This window comes from Nothobranchius furzeri, chromosome 5 (assembly GCF_043380555.1).
Source record: "Nothobranchius furzeri strain GRZ-AD chromosome 5, NfurGRZ-RIMD1, whole genome shotgun sequence".
NCBI classification, from domain to species: Eukaryota; Metazoa; Chordata; class Actinopteri; order Cyprinodontiformes; family Nothobranchiidae; genus Nothobranchius; species Nothobranchius furzeri.
This window is the reverse complement of record NC_091745.1, coordinates 54,352,817-54,373,726: the sequence shown is the minus strand read 5'-3', so window position 1 is coordinate 54,373,726 and position 20,910 is coordinate 54,352,817. Positions and strand designations below refer to the sequence as shown.

The 20,910-nt window shown below is 42.3% G+C and overlaps 1 protein-coding gene across 9 annotated transcripts in view; it reads right to left on the bottom strand.

The window, feature by feature from the left end:
• The window catches only part of LOC107378920 (plectin), a 150,948-nt gene that overhangs the window by 8,478 nt on the left and 121,560 nt on the right, over nt 1–20,910 (bottom strand). For 5 of the 9 annotated variants that reach the window (XM_054740606.2, XM_015949402.3, XM_015949403.3 and 2 more), the window contains 26 exons: nt 20,370–20,536; nt 17,872–17,987; nt 17,683–17,786; nt 16,746–16,865; nt 15,410–15,505; nt 15,200–15,327; nt 14,547–14,640; nt 14,130–14,284; nt 13,714–14,020; nt 13,549–13,626; nt 13,300–13,461; nt 13,100–13,204; nt 12,924–13,019; nt 12,692–12,817; nt 12,436–12,588; nt 11,714–11,868; nt 11,477–11,603; nt 11,171–11,354; nt 9,838–9,995; nt 7,584–7,762; nt 7,358–7,496; nt 6,823–7,179; nt 6,643–6,726; nt 6,444–6,548; nt 5,958–6,056; nt 343–3,696 (listed from right to left, as the gene is read on the bottom strand). In XM_054740606.2, the coding sequence (XP_054596581.2) occupies nt 343–3,696; nt 5,958–6,056; nt 6,444–6,548; nt 6,643–6,726; nt 6,823–7,179; nt 7,358–7,496; nt 7,584–7,762; nt 9,838–9,995; nt 11,171–11,354; nt 11,477–11,603; nt 11,714–11,868; nt 12,436–12,588; nt 12,692–12,817; nt 12,924–13,019; nt 13,100–13,204; nt 13,300–13,461; nt 13,549–13,626; nt 13,714–14,020; nt 14,130–14,284; nt 14,547–14,640; nt 15,200–15,327; nt 15,410–15,505; nt 16,746–16,865; nt 17,683–17,786; nt 17,872–17,987; nt 20,370–20,536 (6,948 nt within the window). Of the gene's footprint in view, nt 1–342; nt 3,697–5,957; nt 6,057–6,443; nt 6,549–6,642; nt 6,727–6,822; nt 7,180–7,357; nt 7,497–7,583; nt 7,763–9,837; nt 9,996–11,019; nt 11,044–11,170; nt 11,355–11,476; nt 11,604–11,713; nt 11,869–12,435; nt 12,589–12,691; nt 12,818–12,923; nt 13,020–13,099; nt 13,205–13,299; nt 13,462–13,548; nt 13,627–13,713; nt 14,021–14,129; nt 14,285–14,546; nt 14,641–15,199; nt 15,328–15,409; nt 15,506–16,745; nt 16,866–17,682; nt 17,787–17,871; nt 17,988–20,369; nt 20,537–20,910 lie in introns of all 9 variants that reach the window. The other 4 variants (XM_054740595.2, XM_054740596.2, XM_054740613.2 and 1 more) reach the window with 2 other exon arrangements.

The following is a 20,910-nucleotide window of genomic DNA, read 5'->3' as shown; positions in this document are numbered from 1 at the left end:
GTCTTTCTACTTAAGGACCAACACATAAATGCACTTAACGAACCCGCTGAGATGCTAGTTTCAAGCTTTTAGGTTGTAGACTGGTTCTTAAACTAAAATAGAACGTTGCATGAGAGTAAATATGAGTGAACATTCCAGGACATGAAGAGGCATTCGGGATACGATCTGCATGAGCACAGTGCACTGTAAGAAAATTATACAATCATTATCAAGATTAAAAATATAGATTTGAAATTAGTATACTCAGAAAGAAAAGAGTAAATTCCGAGAAGGAAATGAGTTAGTATTTAGACAGTTAACAATGACATGAGCTGCTCTGCTATGCCATTTTTGACACAATACCTCTTTGGACTTATTTTGAAGGTCTTCAGCCTCCCTTTTCAGTCTATCCTTCTCGTTCTCTAGGTCTGCAATAGCTTTGCGTAAATCATCAGCCTCCTTGGTGGTATTTAGTCTCTCAGATTCCAGTCTTACAACTGCAGTCATTTTTTCTGTTGTTGCGATTTCAGTCTCGTGAAGACGAGCAGCAATTGTATCTGCCTGTTTCTTGAATTTTTTAGCCTCTTCTTCAGCTTTGGCTTGGGATTCACTAAGCTGAGAAACCTGAAGTCTGAGTTTTTCAGCTTCAGCTATGATCTCTAGTTGTCTTTTCCTCTCTGCTTCTAGAGAGCGCTGGTATTCCTCTGTTTCCTCCTCTAGACGCAGCTGCATTAGTTGTTTATCCTCCAGGAGCTTCTGTGCCTGTTCCTGAGCCAGGTCTTTCTGCCTTTGGAGCATCTCTGCCTCAGCTTTAAGTCTGGATGCTTCTTGTATGGCCTGCATTTTCTCTTTGAGCATTTTCTCTGCAAGCGCTCGTTGCTGGTTGAGGTCTTCTTCTGCAATTTGTCTCAAGCGGGCAGTCTCTTGGGCTTCAATACTAAGTCTGGCGGCATCTTCTGCAAGCTTTTTCATGTTCTCAGCCTCCTCTGCAAGGAACTTCTGGGTGTTGTCTTTATCTTTTTTGATCAGACGCTGGTTTTCCTCTTCAATTCTAATTTTAAGCTTGAGTAGTTCCTCCATCTGAATCTTGACTTTAAAAAGCTCATCCTCCACTTGGGCCTTCTGCTTGACAGCATCATCAACCTCATCTTTCAGGCGCTGCAGCTCCTCATCCAGCAGAGATTTCTGCTTGTCTGTTTCATCGAGCTGAAGCCTGACCTTTGTGAGCTCTTGTTCCACTTGGAACTTTTGTTTTAGCGTTTGCTCGGCCAGTTTCTTATGCTTTGCCATTTCAGAGTCGGCTTGCTCTTTCTGCATGAGAGCGGCAGCTTCTGCTTGTGCTCGCTTGGCAGCTTCAAATTCAGCCTCCTTCCTCAGCAATTCAGCATCTTCTTGAGCTTTAGCTTGGCTTGCAGCTTCTTGCTCAGCAGCAGCTCTTTGACGCTCAGCTTCCTCCGCTTGCTGACGAAGAAGAGCTGCCTCCCGTTCTGCCTTTTCCTTAGCAGCTTCTGCTTCTTTGGCAAGCTTCTTGGCTTTCTCATACTCCTCCTTAAGCTTTGTCTGCATCATGCTGTCTTCCTTCTGTTGAGCAAGAACACTTTGCACCTGGTGCTGAGCTGCGTTGCATTTCAGGGCTGCTTCTTGGGCTGCAACAATCTGTTTTTCTGCCTCTTTGTCTGCCTCATCTTTTTGCTTTTTGGTCTCTTCTGCTCTTTTTCTCAGACGGTCAAGCTCTTCTTGGGCTGCCTTGTGCTGTCTGGCTGCCTCTTCCTCCGCTGCAGCAATCTTCTTGACCTTTTCCTCTGCCTCCCTCCTCCTCTTCTCCTCCTCAAGGGCAAGCTTCCTCAGCTTCTCCGCTTCCTCTTCTGCTCTTAGCTTGCTTCTTTGAGTTTCCTCAGCAATATTTTTAAGCTTATTCAGTTCCAGCTCCAGATCCAGTTTTCCAGATGAGGCCTTTTCAAAGTTGAGCTTCAGAATTCTTATTTCTTCCTCAACAACTCGCTTCTGTTTGAGTGTGTCGTCTACCAATGCTCTCTGTCTGTCCATTTCAACCTCTGATGACTTTTTGAGAAGGACTATCTTTTCTTCAATCTCTTGTTTATGTTGGTTCGCCTGGTCCTCGAGAGCTTTCCTCTGGTATGCCTCATCCTCAGCTTGCCGTCTGAGCCTCTCGTTTTCAGCCTCCTTCTCCTTCAGGGCGATTTCAGCCTCTGTTTTCTTAAGGGTGGCTTCACTGATGGCAGCTAGCTTCTCTTTGAGAATTCTCTCAGCCTCCGCCCTCTGACGAGCTGCCTCCTCCTCTGCAATTTGCCGCTGATGCTTGGCATCTTCTGCAATGGCTCTAAGCTTGCTTGCCTCTTCGGCCAAGTCCCTCATCTTTTCTGCTTCTGCTTCAAGGAGTTGTTTGCTCTTCTCTGTGTTGGACATGGATTCCTTCTCAGCCCTAGACTTCAGCTGGATAAGTAAATCCATCTCACTTCTAACTTTGGCCAATTCATCTTCCAGTTGTTTCCTTTGTTGTTGAGCTGCAATGACTTCATTCTTCAGGCGGTACAGCTCATCCTCCAGTAGGGTCCTCTGTTGCTCTGCATTGTCAAAGTCGGCCCTGAGTCGAATGAGTTCCTGCTCTGCTGTGAGTTTCTGCTGAGCTGTGCTGTCGGCTATTCTTCTCTGCCTCTCGAGTTCTTGCTCGGCCATTTCTTTCTGCTTCAGCGCAGACTCCTCAGCCTTGGACCTCTTCTTCGCCTCACGCTCTGCCTCCTCCTTCTGTTTCTCAGCTTCTTCTTGAGCAAGGCTCTTTTTGTGCGCCTCTTCTTCAGCTTGTAGTCTTAGACGAAGGGCCTCGTTGGCCTTTTGTCTCCATTTCTCAAGTTCTTTTTCTGCCTCTTCTCTGGCTTTTTCAGCATCCTCCTGTTGTTTCTTGAGATGAGCTGCTTCTTGCTGCAGCTGAAGGACGGCACCGTGCTCTTGCTTGAGCGATTCCTCCAGCTTTGAGGTCTTTTCCACAAAAGAGATGTGCTTGCTCTGGAGCTCAACAGCGGCACTTTTCTGGGCAGCTTCATGAGCCACTTTGATTTGCCTCTCCTTTTCAAGCTCTGCTTGTTTGACTTGTCTCTCTGCCTCCTCTGCCTGTCTTCTAAGGTTTTCTAGGTCTTCAAGAGCTTTTTGTTTTTGCTTTGCAGCATCTTTTTCTGCCTCAGACTTGCGACTGAGTTCCTCTTCTGCCAAACGCTTTTTCTGCGTTTCTTCATTGACTTGTTTACGAAGCTTTTCTGCTTCTTCTTGAGCTGCTTTTCTGAGTTTCTCTGCATTGGCTGCTCTGTCCCGCAGTTGCTGGAGTTCATTTTCTGCAGTAGCCTTTTGTTTTACAGTAATTTCGAGCTGGGTTCTGATGGTGCGAATTTCCTCCTCGATCTTGATCCGGCTTTGAAGCGCCTCATCCACCTGTTGACTTTTGTTTTTGATCTGCTTCTCTGAGAGGTTTTTGAGCTCCTGCAGCTCCAGCTGGATGTTTTGCTTCTGATTTTCTGCATCTACTGCAGCAACTTCTCTCCTGCTTACTTCTTCCTGCATTCTGAGCTTCAGCTCTTGAGCCTCTTTCTCGGCTTTGGCAATGGCCTTTGCGTGCACTTCAGTTAACTGCTTCTGTTTTTCTAACTCAGCCTGCATCTCCGCCATCTTTTTCTGCTCTTCTGCTTTCAGTTTCTGTGCAGCTTTCTGCATTAGTGGAAGCAAATGGTAAAGAAAGGATTACAATCAAGCATGACAGGGTAAAGGTAATACTTTTACATTAACCAGCTCGAAACAGTGTGAGTTCAAATCGTTAATACTTTGGTAAGCACAGCCAAAACACACTTGTTTAAGAGCACATTAATGTATAGTATTGCCTTGGCAATGTTAATGTTAAAATTAGCTCAAAGAAAAGTTCAATCACTAGATGCAAATTAGATGCACATTCATTAAGATTATGTTAAATTCACGATGCAATTAAATAATCATGACAAGATCATTCAGGGAAAAACAGAAGATGTGGATGTGTGAATTAATGTATGGAAACAAAATTTCACTTCACAGCACAGCAAGAAAATCACGGCATGCAACTGTAGCTGCAGGTCCAATTCTGTTCTACCACACTAAAACTAAAACCCTGAATGGGTCTTATATTAATGCCAACAACAGGGTACGAATCACACAGAGGCTTCCAGGGGATCCCAGTGAGGTGAGGGATGGGGTGTGTCTATTTTCATACCTTTTCACCTCATGGTTTACATTTGATTTAAGCAAATCAAAGGGATCACCATCCACAAAAATAGAGAAGTGTGCAATGCATGGCCGCGCCAGCAAGGCAAAGTCACCACAGTGCGGGTGATGAGCTCCGCATAAAAGAAAGTACCAGAGACTATGAGCAGACATGAACAATCATGTGATAATTATATTTTTGGGTGGCGCCACTTTGAGAAAGTTACTGTGTGTCCGTGCACAGGACATAGCTTCCTGTAGCGCATCAACAATCAGCTCTCTCCATCTCCTCTGCTCAAAAGAATCCCTGGTATGTTGAGTCCATATAAATAATGTCATATAGGTTGAAACAAGATCTCTTTTTGGGCTCCCCCTGGGTGGGTAAGTTGAGGGCTTCTAGGGGAGCCGTCACCATTTAGGTAAGCTAGGCTCCCATTAGCTCCCCTGTAATTTGAACCCTGGTCAACAAGAACATCTAACATTATTTTCTAAATGCATTTAGAAAATACATTTAAAAATAATCACCAACAGACCTAGTGATTAGATGTGTAATCACTACCAGATGGGGTTTTGTTTATACCCCATACATGCCCTTTTATGCACAGGGATATTTGTTAAATTTTCAAAATAAAGTGTAGGTTAGTGTCATTTTCTCACTCAGAACAAGTTTTTCATCCCATGCAGTGGGGGTTCTTTAAATCACCATTTCAGACCAAATGTAAAATGTAGGAAAGTGGAAACTTTAGGTGAACTCAGTGTTGGTCAGAAAAACAGAGGAAGGCTGTTTATTTAGAGAAGGAACATCAGATTCTGCTAAACAGTCTGAACAATTGAACTGCATTACAGAAGAGTTGAATGAAATTCAAACAAACATGGAATGGAAAGTAAAAATGCAGTTTGAGAGCCACGCGGATGACAGGGACGACAAATGGACATTAGATAGGTACCTGAAACACCAAATAGTTTTACCTCTTATATGTTCAAACATGGCAAAGCACTGGCAAGCAGTAAAAAGGAGCAGGGACACAAATAAACACTGGGTTAGAAAGGAATGGAAGTCCTTGAATCTGGGTAGAGAAAAGCTGAAGACAGTGACAACCAGACTGACCCACAAATGGAATAGTTTTGAGTGGAATCTCTAGGAAAATGATAACGGGATGAAACAGTAAAGGAAACTATAACAAAGTGAAAGAAAGAACCCCTCATTCTAAATCTACTATGACGCAACACTCAGAATGAATGAACATGAATGCGTGAATGTATTTACCTAGTCTAGACATGGTGGTCTTAATTAGCCTCTAACTGATTAATCTACAGTACTGTAAATAAGCCAGGAGCACTCCCAGGCCTTGTGGACTGTACTGATGCCCAATCCACCTCAACACTCTAAATAAAACACAAGCAATGCTTTTGCTTGTGGTTATTTTTGGATTTGGTTCCAATGTTGTAAGTAAGGCCATGATGGCATTTGCCCTAAAATAGTTGCATCTCTTGCTAATAGACCTGCTACAGCATGCCAGTGTTTCATGCATTCCTAGTGTAAAGCAACACTTTGTCATCTGTACATTAAAAGTAAATGTGCATTAGAGAGAAGCAGGAAGTGTGTGTGTGTGTGTTTGTGCATGCATCTTGGCGATCAGTGGGGAGTTTGAGTCATTTGTCTGTTGGTTGGTTGGTTGGTTGGTTAGGTTAAAGTTAGAGTTTAGTTTGTTTGGGACCCTCAGACAGTTGTCACGTACCTCCCCATCCTCCAGGCGTTGCTGCGTGTCTGTGATGAACTTGATGTACTGAGTGGTCAGAGTCATCAGCTCACTGTACCTGGTTCTTAGTGTTACATACTGTTGATGGATGGACACACATTTGGAAAAGAGGAAAAAGCAGACCAAATATAATGTGCCATGGTTGAATTCCAATATGCTCCTCAGTCTGTACCAACACTATACTGTATATTAGTCATTGTTCCTGCTGCAAGATGTTGAATTACTATCTTGTAATTACCAAGAACAAAGCTAATTTATTTGTAGAAAGAACAGATCTGTATTGTACTTGTGAGGAAAACCTTGAGCGTGCACTGTTTGGCCTAGAGACTCACCACTCCAAAACGTAAAATTAGAATGTGGTACAAAAGTCCATTTATAATAATGAGATACTATAATAGCATCATCTGTGGCTCTAGTACCTACACTGCAGCAGCCATCATAAGAATAAAAGCCCTAAGAACATACCTCCTGGATGATGTTGTCAGAAGCAGAATCCAGCTTGGTTTTCTTTAGAGGAGAAGTTACAGGCTCCACCTGGGCTCTGTAGGCAACCAACTGGAGCTCGTAGTCCTGATTACACAAATAAAACATCGTTAGTTAAAGGCAAAAGCTTCCTGTATGTTAAATATTACCTTTTAATGTGACTGTCATCTTTAATGCTCACCTTAATAGTATCAATGTATGCTTTAGCATACGTATGACACTCCTCCACCTTATCTTTGTTCTGTTCAATCTCCTTCAGTAGTTTCTGTTTCAAACAGGAAACTCAATTAAATTTAGCTAAGTGTTTTTTTTTTTTTTTTTACATAACAAACCAGAAGGTTGTTACTGTAAAGGTTTTTACGTTTTCCTGGGAAAGCTGATCTTTCAGAGTTTTGCTGTCAGTGATGGGAATGGCCTGGATCTTCTCCTGCCTTTGCTTGGCGTCGGCTATCCAGCGAATCAGCCAGTCGTAGCTCTCGCGGTAGTAACCAAGCTGTCGACCAAGCTGATCGAGTTCTCTCTGGCGAAGGTCGATCTGGGTGAACACTGCTTTCCAGCGGTCCTGGAGACTAGTCGTCAGCTGGCGGTAGTGGTCTAGCTCAGCATCGCGCTCGCTGTGCACGCGGGACATCTTGTCACTTACGACTGAAGCCTTCTTCAGCTCATCTTCCAGGGAATCAAACACTGGCTGTTGGCCCTCCGCCTCCACTCGCATTTTCTGGAAATGCCAAATCCAAAAGTAGCCAGTGAGTTGTGAGCACATAGGGTCAAATTAATCTGCAGAAGTCTGAGCTCCAGTGGTTATATCCTGTCGTGTTTGACTCAGTTTGTGCGTAATACTATAAACTGTCTCACAGAGGCAATTCAACCACTTTTACAAACGCGATTGTGTTCACCTTAAGCTTGGTCCTTTGAGTCTCTACTTCCGTGACATTGCTGGGGACAGTGTGGACCTCACGCAGACAGTCTTCATACTGCTTTAGGACTCCCTCAGCACCCTGAGTGTTACGGATCACCATGTCCACGGTCTTCAGTCTGAGAGAAGACATGGTATTTTGAAAAGATCAAAAATAATTTGGAAATGATGCATTAGCTCATCTGATTAAGTACTTGGAAACCCACTTCTCAAGGTAAACAGAAGACAGCATGTAGACATGATCCATCTTCTGCACAGTAACATCAAGCTCTGAGCGCAGCACTGGAGCAAAGGCCGACTGCTGAGGGGAGGCCAGCACCTGCTGAGTCTTCACAGACACCTTATCAAGGTCCTTCTTAAGGCCTTCAAGCTCTCCTTGGACTTTCTGTATGACACAAAAACATCAGAGTTAACAACATCAAACAGGTTACAAGGAAACAAAGCCAGATGACGGCAGGATACAACCACAAACATCCTCACCAGCTGGTTTAGAGATCTCTATTAAGCTCCTGCAGCGCATGGTGGATGCAGCTAGCAGGATAACTTTTGCCCCTCTGTCATTCCCCAAGGACCTGGGACGTAATTTTGGGGGGGGACGGGTGGGACATGTCCCCCCCACTTTTTCAAAAGGCAGTTTTGGTCCCCTGCACTTTTTTCCGTCCAAAAACAATGTTACGCTCCATTAAATGGATTTGGTTGAGCACTAGGACCGAAACGGAAACCGGTTTACTATTAGACCCGCCCAAAAGCTAATCTATTGGCTCTGCTGATACTTGCTAACGTATTATTGGCTGTTGTTGCTGTCACTCAAGTTGTAAACAGTCAGAACGTGCTCACGTTGTTTTGCTAGTTTGGAGCCGCTAGGGAACACCGGTACTGAGTCACATCGTCAACTAGACGCTGTGTAATATCAGAGTTCAGCTCAGCTTCCATTACATAACATTTGAATAAGTGTTCATTTGTGAGTCTTTGGTAGTTAGGCACAGCCAGGAGGCAGCATGTCAAGAAAACGAAAAGTGGATATAAGAGACTTCTTTCAAAGTCAAAACGTAAGTTGGACATGTGACACCCCTGCATTAAGCTCAGACTCACCTCCTCCTTCACACACAAACTCAAAACTAACTTTTACAAACTCATCTCCTCCACATAACTGACTCCTCAGACACAATTTGTTCGTATTATTATAATAATAATTTTTTTTTATTACTATTATCATCATAATTATTATTACTAGTAGTAGTAGAAGTGTAACTTCAAAACTTTTATCATTTAACTTTATTGTAAACTTATCTATTGCAATGTATATTTTCACATTAAAAAGCTCTGAAAAATGAACGGTATCATCATCGTCAACAGATTTTTTTAAGCTTAATGTCAAAGATGTACACTTTTCATTAGATTTATCTTATTTTTTCCATTTATTTTTTGTGTGTTGAAATGCAACAACTGTTTAAACACTTTTAAGGGAAAAAACATATTTAATATGTTTTTATACACTCAAATGTTAGGGTGATGATCATGTGTAAAACATTAGTTCAGCATGTCCTCTAACACAGCAAATGAACAAACGGCCAGATCTCAGGAGGGACCGTTTATGTATAAATAATTTTTATACTTTTGACTAGGCCTGGGAATGTAACAAATTTTGCTGGACGATATTTTGTCCAACAAATTGTTGATGATAAACGATATTGTCAACATTATCTAGACCAAAATAACCACTAATATAATGTTAATATATCATAATAATGCAAGTACACCCTTTAAAATGCAACAAATAAACCTTAATTTAACATTGAAATGTCCAGAACCAGAACTTCTAAATGAATAAAAATAACAAACAGGAATCTCACTCCCTGTTAGAAAATGTTGCACCAAAAACAATAAAAAAGACCCAAAACAATAAATACAATGGCCTATCCATTGTCAACAGCCAAAACTGCACTTCAATAATGATAATAAATAAAAATAATAATAGAGTTGTACATTTTTTAACTTTGATATATATATATATATATATATATATATATATATATATATATATATATATAGAGGATGGAAAAATTATTGAGATGGGCACGTGACGTGTCAAGGGGTCTTTACATAACACCCCCCACCCCAAATCCGCACAAGCCTGCTGTGTCCCCCCCACTTCTGAAATCAAAATTTCGTCCCTGCCAAGGACTGAACTTCTTGGGTGTGAAATTGACTATATGATTTGATTTGATACTGGGATTTGATAAGACACACTGCTTAAATTTTCAAGAACCCCAATAACCAGAACATCTGCAGCAGAAACGCAGTCAAGAGATCTGTAATCGCTAACTTTGATTAAACAGTATGAAACACTTCTCACTGCCTCATTTGCTCCTTAATTCTCATACTTGAATCATCACCCTGACTATATAAAAATCTCCAAACCCGTCTCCTCTATCATTTCATGTGAAACACCAGGTTTACCTGCTGCTCTGTTCTTTTCTGAGCACACTCTCTCAGAGGCTCTTTCTCCGTTGGTTTGCGGATGCGAGCCACAGTCTGAGCCTCGCAGGTCTCTAAACGCAGACGCAGGTCTTTGACCTCCGAAATGTAGTTCTTACACAGAGTCTCATCTTGTTGACCTGCACAAAACATGTTTTGGATTAAAAGAAGAAAGAAAGAAATCGCTTTGTTGGTTTTAATACATGAAATACATGAAAACACATGAAACATAAGGTTTTATATTAACAAACTGGGAAGTTGCCTCATTGGTGACTTCATGTAAACGCAACATTCCTTTTAGCATACATCTCTAAATGCTTGCATATATGTCAAATACACATAGCATCACATTCTACATTTACATTGAAAACGATGTTGCATGTATAATAATAGGTAAATGTGGCCCAAGGTGGTATTTGAAGCTGCCAAACAAAGCAACCCGGGAGCCAAAACATGCAGTCACACATGAAACTTCTCTACGGGAGTCAGATGTTTACATACACTCACCAAGGGCATGGATGCCATTCACTTTGGCTTTTTACCCATTTGCTTTTCTAAGGAAGAATGGTGATGATACTTTTCAAACAGGAGTGTTTGAGTGTCTGTGCACATGTATTAAGTGGTTCCACAACGTATTTTATTTGAACACGGCCAAGGTTGATAACCTCATTAGTGATCATGGTTGATTTCTCTTTGCAGCAATAACTCATCTATCACTCTCAGATGAAAGGAAGTATGTTGAAATGTTTGGCAACAACCCAGTAACTATCAAGGCAGAGCACTCCTATGAACTGGAACAGTGAGTTGTGTTTTATATCTCCATGGGCTGAGAAGGTTCTGACCATCTTGAGGCTAAAACCTGCAGCTGCCCCCATAAGCAAGTCACATTTCTTCTATCGTTTATTGGTCAGACATGTGAAAGATAGAACAATCTAGCAACTAGGTCAAGGAGGTGTACAATAGCATGATGGAAGTCACGTGTTGTTTAACCATTCCACCGTTAAAAACTCAAGAACCAGTCGTACATTCCTGCCCATGATGAATGCATACACACTTCTGACCCCAACCATAGCTGCTAATGCTTGTGTTTAAGCATCCCGTCCAAAGTGCTAAAGCATGTACTCAAGTCAGCTCGGTGCATCTGGCTGGTATTAAGTTACTCACCTTTGAGCCTACTAGCCATTTGTCCTGAAAGGTGAATGGACATTTTTATACTGTACGAGTGCTATGCAAGAATTTTTTTTTATTTCTTTATTCTACCTGCTAAAAAAAATGAAAACAAAAGACTTTTGAGTCTTTTTAAAGGGCATCCTACCTTTCTCCATGGAGCGAAGCAGACCGTCAAAATGTTGGGTGCACTTGTTGTAGTCATCCTCAATCTGCATGCGGTCATCTGGACCAAAGAGCTGAGAGTCCTGACTGTCACGCATGAAGTCCTGGTAGTGGAGTTCCAGGTTTCTCATCACCAGCCGGTACTCCTCTGGTTTCATGGTCTTTAGCTGCACAGAGATGAGGTTAGAACCAGCTCCACTCGTTGCTCTGAAGTGTACTTTTACCTAAAGTCGTTTGTAAAGTTGGCTGAATATTATCAACAGATTTAGTTCCACTTGTTGCTACCAACCATGGTGATGTTCCAGGAGCGTATCAGTGTGAAATCTCTCATCAGGTACTGCCATGACAACAGACTCTTCATGTTCATATGGAGCGTCTGCCACATGGTCACTGTCTGCTGATGGCCTGCATCCAGACTACAGTAGGACAGGTGTGATGTTAATCAGATTGAACCTCAGAAAACGCGTTACAGAGGTTGAAAAAAAAAACAGAAAAGGTTCTTCTTTAAGCATGTTTAGATTCTTACCTGGAAACGCTGTCCACAGCCTCCTTGTTGACTGGAGGCACAATGAAGCAGACAGAAGGAACTACTGCTTCATGTCCAGATCGATTTAAAACCTTCCACTTGAAGGGCTGAGAGTTGTTTAGGAGAGCACACTCATCTCCTTTATGAACCGTGATCTAAAACATATCAAAGGCAGTTTGTTCAGAATCTGTTGTAAAGGTGTTAAAATGATACTATGCAGTTTGGGCTTGCGTTTAGCACCCTCTAGTGTCTGCTAGTAAAACCAAAAGTGAAACTTATCTATTTGCTGTGCATTTGTAACAGCTGCAACATCTCCCCAGACTTTGTTAGTGTCTACAGGAGTGATTCATCACTAAATTTAACAAATCAGCTGTGCTCATGATCTAAAACATGCAGGAAAAGTGCTGGAAGCAGCTTGCAATGCCAGGTATGTCAGCTCCACTTCACAATGTCCAACAGACCGGACCAACACTGAAATTGCAAGTACGATATTCTGGCCGTGGAGGGTGGTGGGGGTCTGAGTCACATTTCATTAACCTTGTAAAGGGTCATTTTAGCAAATACTGGCTCAAGAAAATTATTTAATATTATAAAAAGTTACACAGCGTGCCTTTAAAAGTCACTGCTGTGTGTAGCCTGGAAAGCCAGACTAAATAAAGGTATGGCAAGCCAGACAAGAATTTGGTCTAGTTCTCTAGGCTATGCTGTGTGATGATACTGACCTCCTGCTGCTTGAAGTCACAGACAGCCTGAACCGGCAGTTTGCCTTTGATGGGGGTGGTGGGATTGCGAGGTTTTAGTTGGACAATGGACCTGGAACTCTTGTTCAGACAAGCCACCAGAGTCTTAAACTCATTCAGCTGTTCCTTCTCCTCCTGCATGGAACAAACCAATAGACATTAATACTATAACCTCTGTTTAACTCAGAGTCCCAGACATCAATCACGCACTCGTGTGTGAGCACGCTCATCTACCCACCACAGCGTCCTGCAGCAGATCCTCCAGGCGTGTAGCTGTCGTAGATTGATCACAGTTATACTTCTTTTTCATGCCCTCCTGCATTTTCTTCATCTTGTCTTGAGCCTCTTTTACATCAGCAAAGAACTGCAACGAGACAGGAGAGGCTCAGAACAGTTATGAAACAACACCACGTGTATCTCAGAAGGTTTATGGAAAAGGTATCAAAATCATCCCTGTTTGTGTTGCTCACCTGGTAGTAAGCTGTGTTTTCTTTGAGATGAGCCTCTATGCAGCAGCACAGCTGCAGAATCCAGCTCCACTGAGTCTGCAGGGCAGCTGTGAAGGCCTAGTGGTGACACGGTGTTTTAGTTTGAGACTTAGTACTTAACGGTTTATCTTTTGAGGATACACTGCATCTTTAGTCACCTCAACTGTCTTCTTTCCAGGATGTCCATCCTTGACCAGCGTGTCTCCCAGAGCCTGAATATCAGTAACCTTCTTCTCTCTCAGCTCCAGCTCTCGCATCAGACCCTGAAGAGTCCAAAGAGCACATGTGTTGGTCAAAAATGACTCATAAACCTTTGTTCATGCATGCAAAACTCTAAATAAGCAAAGACATTACACACAGAGTAATTCTCTTTCTTGGCTGTCATGTTCGTGTTCCGGTCACTCCAGTCGTAGTTGACCTCCTCCTCCTCTTTGTCGTTTAACCACATTAGCTCCTTGGTCGCAGCAGTGACAAAGGCATGCAGAGAATCCAAGTTCCTCAGGCGGGACTTAGACGAGTTCTGGAAACAAAAAATCCCCATAAGACAACAGACAACAGAATCAGAAAGAGATCTTCACACACATGTCTAGAATGTAGAATTACTCACCAGTAGTCTTCCATACTGAAGGTCCAGTTTCCCCAGATATTCTCTGTATTTGCCTTTGCTAACAGGAGATAGTTGGTTCTAGAGCAGGCAAAAGGGGTCGTTGTTATTAAATGGAGATAGTGTACAACATGTCCACTTTATGAGCTGCCTACTTCGGTACTGTACCTCATCAGTCCTGGCCCGGTCAATCTTAGATTTAAAGTCCTCGATGGTCTGATGCAGTCCTCTGTGGCTGCCCAGCTGGGACTCCACTGACGGCAGATCCGTTCCCCACTCGGCTTTGTCAATGCGCTGCTGGTTCTCCTCCACCCAGGCCAGAAGGTCTTCCACGTAGCGCAGGGTCACATCATCCAATTCTGGCCGCACCTTTTGGGTACTCTGGGTTTGGAGAACACGGGAAGATGTCACAACCTTCAGACGAAGGTTGTAGTCACTGCGAAGGTTCACCAGGCGCTCATGGAGGTGGAAAACTCTGAGATTAAAAACAGAAGCAGTGTTGGTATTAGAAATGTAACCGTTTCTCTGTTAGGTAATAAACTCGTGTCCTGGTCCTCTGTGAGCAAACAGAATGGAACACCCACCTGCGGTACATCTGTTCAGCCTGAGGGTGGCGTCCATCCTTGAGGATTTGGACATCATTGAAGAGGAGGCGAATCACATTGTCTGCTTTGTCCAGCTCCCGCTCCACCTCTGCTGTGTGCTGGGCTGGCTTCCCTGCGTTCAGCAGAGCCATGTCCTGGAGGGAAGTCGAACAACAGGTTCTGAATTTCCACCAATTGCATTAAGGACGTTTCATTTGCTAGATTTTTCACTGCAACAATATTAATAGAAACATCTCCGTTCGTATCTCGTGTTAAAGAACAGAACCTTAGGATTTCTGAACAGTATTTTTTGTAAAAGGTTTATAATAAACATCCAGTCAGGTATGTGAAGAAGTGTTTTATATTCGTCTGAATTTACAGATTCAGATTAGGAGCAAACTCTAAAAACCAAATAACCTTCTGCAGCAGGTTCTCCAGGTGAGCGAGCTGGTCATCACACACACCCGACTCCATCTGGACTTTAGAGTAAATCCTCTGGAGCCTCTCAAGTCTGGATCAGACAGGAATAGAAAACAATTAAAAAACAATCACTTATCCATCTACAGCCCTCTACAGGCTGATGACTCTCATTCACAGAGCCGACAGTTCTCACTCTCTCCACTCTGTCATGTAAACGCTGGAAAAGGACAGGAACACAGCAGCTTTGTTAAAACCTATGATACTAAGACACATTCTAGTGACTTTAACTTTCCCTTCAGAACATTACCTTAGTAGAAAACCAGGTCATTTACACATTAGCTCTCATTAGCTCGGGATTTGTGTATTTACGTTTTCAAGGAAATGGCGTCTTCTTCTTAAAATAATTCTTTAGCACACCTTCTTGTCTATAACCTAATCTTGACCTTTTAATTCTTCATAACTGTAGGTTTAGATTACAGATGCCTCTAAACTAGTGAAGTAGAAACAGTCTAGAGGTTAAATTTGGGACCAGATTGATTTCTGCACAGTTCTGACTTGTTCAGACTGCATTCCTTGCCAAAGGGAAACAGGATACAAATGATTTGGAGCTGAGAAAAGATAAACTGTTCCACATCTGCCACTTTACGAACCTCTCAAACTCAATCCTGAGCAGTCGCTCCCTCTCAAGGATGGCCACGTGGAGTCGCCCCCACTCCTTCTCCACATCAATGGGATGGTAGCCTGGGGGGACCTTCACCTGACCAGCTTGCACTGCACTCTGTGGACATGTCAACATTTGATAGCTCGAGTTATTACTATAAATATTTGACTGTGTATAGAAAAAGTAACAATCAGCTTACCTCAAAAGACTGGTAGATTTGTTTGGAGTGGATCTTGTCAGACTCTTTTACTGGAAGCTCGGTTTCTTTGAACTTCAAAAACTGGCGCCAAAGAAGCTGAACATAGAAATGCACAAAAGTATTTAATACTTCAAATTATCTTTTCTTCTTTTAGGCGTAACCTGGGTTAAAGGAGTGGTTCCTTTTTTTGCAGTTTGTGTTTGTTTAGGTCATAAAAAATTGCTGCTGTAGCAGCTGTACATAAATAAATTAACCTTTTTAGTCCACCAGGATGGATGAGCTAACGGCTAGTCTGAGCTCAGGCCAAGACCAAAGTGTTTTCTGCCATCTGAAAACAACTAAACCTTCAAAGCTTCATTCTGGCTGATATGAATGTTCGCCTATAAACCTTTGCACTACAGCTCGTTCCACATCACATACAATTATATGGGTGGCTACAAATGTAAATATAATCAGCAGCAGTACAACTGAAGACCTGAGCAGCATCCAAGCACCAGAACTGACAGGATTTTATTCATTTATTTTACAAAAACAGTAAATGAAAACAGTAGTGCAAAGCTGTTTCACTCACACTAGCCGTTAGCTCGTCAGTCATGCTGGATACAAGTAAGTTTCTTTAAACAGAGGCCATTCAGGAAGCCATCCATGAGAGTAAGTTAACAATTTCCACTGAAACACACGTGAAAATTATCCTAAAATGTCTTAAAGTTTACAAAAGACTGCATTTCAACAGCAAAGCTTCAAGTGTACTTTGTTAAAGTCAACAGATTTTTACTGATAATCATTAACCCAACACCACTTACATGAATTCCCTGAAAGAAAAGGTTTACTGGCAGTAGCACATGACCAGGTATAAAGTGTCCAGTAAACAGCAGGCTGAAGACACTGACTTCATCATGTTCCCATGACTGGTGTAAATCTAATCAAGCCTCCAACACAGTCACACCATGTCACTACTTCTGCTCCACATTTAACCCATTTGATGTTTTTAAAAACAGACACATCCACTTTTTTTGAAAGAAAAAAAATAAGAAGTCTAGTTTTTATTTATGCTGTTTTTTCTTCATGTTAGAGTGCTGGCAGAGTTGGAGACTGCTAAAACATGTTAGCTGCAGCACTAAAGCACAATACCTGCGGGCTTTGTTTAGCTACCCACAGTCAGACGTTATGTAAGAGTGCCCTTTGAACAACATCTATTCACGTTTCCTCTCATTCATTATAAATCATTGTGTCCATGAAAGGTTTTAAATGTTCTGATGAACATTTTCATTTAGAGGACTTCAGTGGAGACACTTTTGAGTTAGAGAAAAAATAAATAAACTTCAAAATTACTCACCTCTATCTCCTCATAACTTCCTGGGAACTTCCTCTCCTCAAAGATGGTAACATGGTGGCGGATCCACTGGAGCAGAATGGTCACCAGCTCATAGTATTCCTGCCAGCGCAGCTCCAGCTCCTGTGAGCCAGCACAGCAGACAGACTCATGAGAGTTTGACAACAACAAACAGCAGGATCCTTATCCTCTGGCGTCACCATGTTGGAAAATCACACACCACTCTATTCAATTAGCTAGCAACAATCCATCTTTTGTGTCTGAAGAAGTTGATGGTAGAAGGGGTAGACCGTGATGACAAGAGGCAGGCACCATATTTTTCAGATTACATTTTTGTGCAGTTACTCTCACCTTTATGATAACATCAGTAGTGATGATCATATCATACATTATTTGTAGGGTTAGGTCTTCATACGTTCCATACCCTTCCTTCTATTCCTGTAAGGCCCACATGATCCTAATTTCTGAAGTGTTTTTTTTTTTTTTTTTTGTCTGTTGCCAGACAGAAAAAATGTTGAGTGATACATTTTTACTTATGTATTTGTTGGCAAAACACTTTGGGAAACACAAATGATACAAGCAAAACCCTCAAAGTCTTCAATCAACTTTTGGGCTGATGTCATTTCAAGATGGCCGCCACAACCATTAGCAAATACAACAATTTGCTAATTGCTGTGGAGTAAAAATGTTGGAACTCCAAACATGTAACAGACAGAGCTAAAGTTGGGTGTTGTAGTGGCTTATAGTCGTCACCAACATGAACTCTATCTATCTCTATCCAACTGACAGCATGAGGTCTTGGCACCAACCATATTAGAAAAACATCCCATTTAACTATGGAATGGAAGGCGGCATGAGACACGGCCCTTTAGGTCCAGTTTATTCCAACATACTGACTCTTAGCTTCAAAACTTTACACAACTTTTCATACGTGGCTTACATTGGCCCTGAGACCATCGTGGGCATCAACGCGAGGCATGACATCGTACAAGGATGACACGTAGGTGATGATGGATTTCTCATCTGGGTGTGGGACATCAACATCTGAAAGATTCAAAACGAATTGTCTTACATGTCTTTAAAAACAACTGACTGTGGTTTCGTTGAAAGGGATACTGGCCCGTCATACCTTCAGGGTCCAGGAGACGGGTCACTCCCAGGTCTCTCTCAGCCACACCAAAGGCTTGTTCAAGGTTCTCCAGGTTGGTCTGTCGATACACTTTGCCCATGTCGATGAGTCTGGGGCTGTGAAAACAACGTTTATGCATTAAAGTAAAAAGTTAACCATCAAGCTATATTTTCAGATGTATCATGTTTGATACTTATGATATTTAATAACTTAAAATGGATGCTTGTTTTACACTGTGACCTTTAACCCTTTGCCAGTTAACACAAAACAATGTTGGCTTGCAGCACAGGCAGACACCAGTAGAAAGAGGAAGACCGTACGTCTTTAATACTGCAGAAAATCCGATTGACAGAACTAATGCAGCTCATCACCTCGCAGGCTTTAAGGCCATGGCAGCAGCAGAGGGGTGCAAGACTTTGTGCCAATGGCTAAATGCTGTCAAAGGGCCCACCTGTTCCCTTTCTGAAAAAAACCTACAGGAGCACCTGCCTTTTTGTCCTCTGGGTGTTTGAATCTTCCTGGCACATGTCAGAGCATCTATAGCAGGAATGTAATATACTGAGTAGCTAACAGAATCCTAGCTGACACGTTTTAAGTCAGAAACCAGCCGCAGCTTGACTCCAACAGGAGACAAAAGTTCAAGTCTCTAAATACTGACAGCATCACACACTCTCAGCCCATTTATCACCGTCCACGTGTACTCCACTACTTTTAGTTTCAAATACACTTATTTAAGCATTCAGTAAAAAGCACTGACTCATACAGCTGTTGAAGGCGTAGATTATGATGGCCAAACACAGGAGAGGTCTCCACATGACGGACTTCACAGACAGAGTGTTGTTTAGTTGGTCTGGAGAGGCTGCTCAGGCTTTGCGCCTCTCTTCCATGGAAGCTACGAGACCTCCATCCATGGCCCAGCTCGTCGCTGCTGGAATGGGCCCCTGAGCCATTAGAACCCCGACCTGAGTCCCTGGAGGAAGCCTCTGATGGGATGTCCTCACACAGCATGACCACACGAGTGTCCACATCGTTGACAGATCCTGACACGCCACGAATAAAGCCCAAGCTTCCTTTTCTCTTTTTAGACTTTCTTTTAATGCTAAGCATTTTATTTTCAACAGGATAATCCTCAGTAGGTAAAAAGATGGTGCTGGATCGGTTCTAGTTACAAGTGCGTGGATTCAGTCAAAGACACTCCCGACAGGCTCGATCGCTACTCGTAAATCCATCCTGGGGTCCTCTCAGGAGACCGTCATCTTCTTAGTCTCCTCTGGAACTTCCTGACAGATTGATGAGATGAGAATGTCTCACAGCAACTTGTCCAGGACAGCGCTTTAAAATCCGGCTTGTTTAAATGGAGCTAAAACCAGTTTTCGATTCCAGGTCGGAGGCGTGCACAGAAACTGTATTCTGCTCCGGTTTGTCCAGATAATGCATCGTCACAAAGCAGTGCCACAGTTTTCACGAAGAACAGAACTTTATACAGTTACGCCCACATGCACACACACCACACCCCTGACCTTTATGAAAAGCAGCAAAAAGCCCAGCCTCAGGAGTCTCACATGAAAAAGAAAAGTTACTGGTAGAAGTGCCAGTTTAAGGAAACCTGCCCCTGCAGGTACATTCTTTTTAATCTAATCGCTGGAAAGAAATGCAAACGTAATCGTGCTTTTCTCCTGTTTGCTCTAGATTTAGCATGAATGCAGCTGCTCAGAAACAAACCAGTGGTTACCTGCACTGTCGAATCTTCCTGGGAAATAAATGTAAATGCACGTCCCAGGATGCAAACACACAAAGCACTTAAACACCACTAAGTCTGCTACAAAGACACACAACTACAGGAAACACACAACAAGGGCTTGGGATTAGGTTGTTCAATACTGGATGTTCAGCAGCTTCTTCAGCTTCATAAGCTGCTTATAAAGGAAGCAGAATAAGTGAAAGCCACCTTTTAATATATTTAAACAGAAAATGGTTTAAAGAAAAGTTTAAATACAGGTTTTAAATGAAAGCTGCAGGAGCAGGTGGTGTGTGGGATGCATCAAATCATGAATGAACAATTCAGCTTTTCTGTTTAGATTTAAGCAGCATTAGAACGCACAGCAGAAGGTGGTTTGATTAGGCTATATGATGCTGCTAGGCGGTTTTCCTTTAAATAGACCAGTCATGATAAAAAAAATGGTCAGATTGTGGGTTTCATGTGTAAATTTACAGAGGCAGGTTTTCATTAAAGAGTCCCTTTAAAATGATAATGTGAATGTTTTCCAAACTCCCAGTTTTACATTATATGTACAAATGTTCAGGACCCTGCAAAAAATGTAACAAAGAAGCACTGTTACCCTGTCAGTGCCGGAGAGCCATGGGGCACATATGTTAACTCTAAAAGGAAAACGGGATCATGCCGGTGCCACGACCTGCAGCGAGCGTGCCTGTCTGAGCTTGTATCGCATTTTATTTGATAAACTTGGCATCAACAGCGAATCGTGTTCCAGACTCACTAGTGTTTGTGTATGACAGCGTTGAAGAGTTTGCCATCCCTCCAGCTTGAGGTGAAGTTATCACAGCGGATGCCCTGGTAGCCATCTGTCATCCTCTGGGACCAGAGCAGCAGCTTCTCCTTGGCTGTCATGTCCTCGGACTGGCCATTGACCTGAATGTCTGAGATCTGAGACACACGAAGAACGTTAACTCGATCCGATCATCAGTAGATACTTTATGCCGAAGGATTGTGGAAAAAAATAAAGCCATTAGTAGAAACCAAAAGATCCAATTAAATGGAATCACTCAACACCCTCAGAGTTCAAATTTAAAGCAGTGTGATGATTTCCTCTGATTGTTTATGCCCTTAATCACCTCTCATTTGTATTTGCTTTTATATAATTATAAGGATTTAAGTATTTAATCACAGGACAGATCATGATATAAGCTCAGTCTGGTATGTAAACAAATATGTGGTGGTTCTATATGGGATCATATAACTGCTCATCCTTTATGTTTTTCTTACAAGCTTTAATAACTTGAAGATAATTAGCCTGTGGG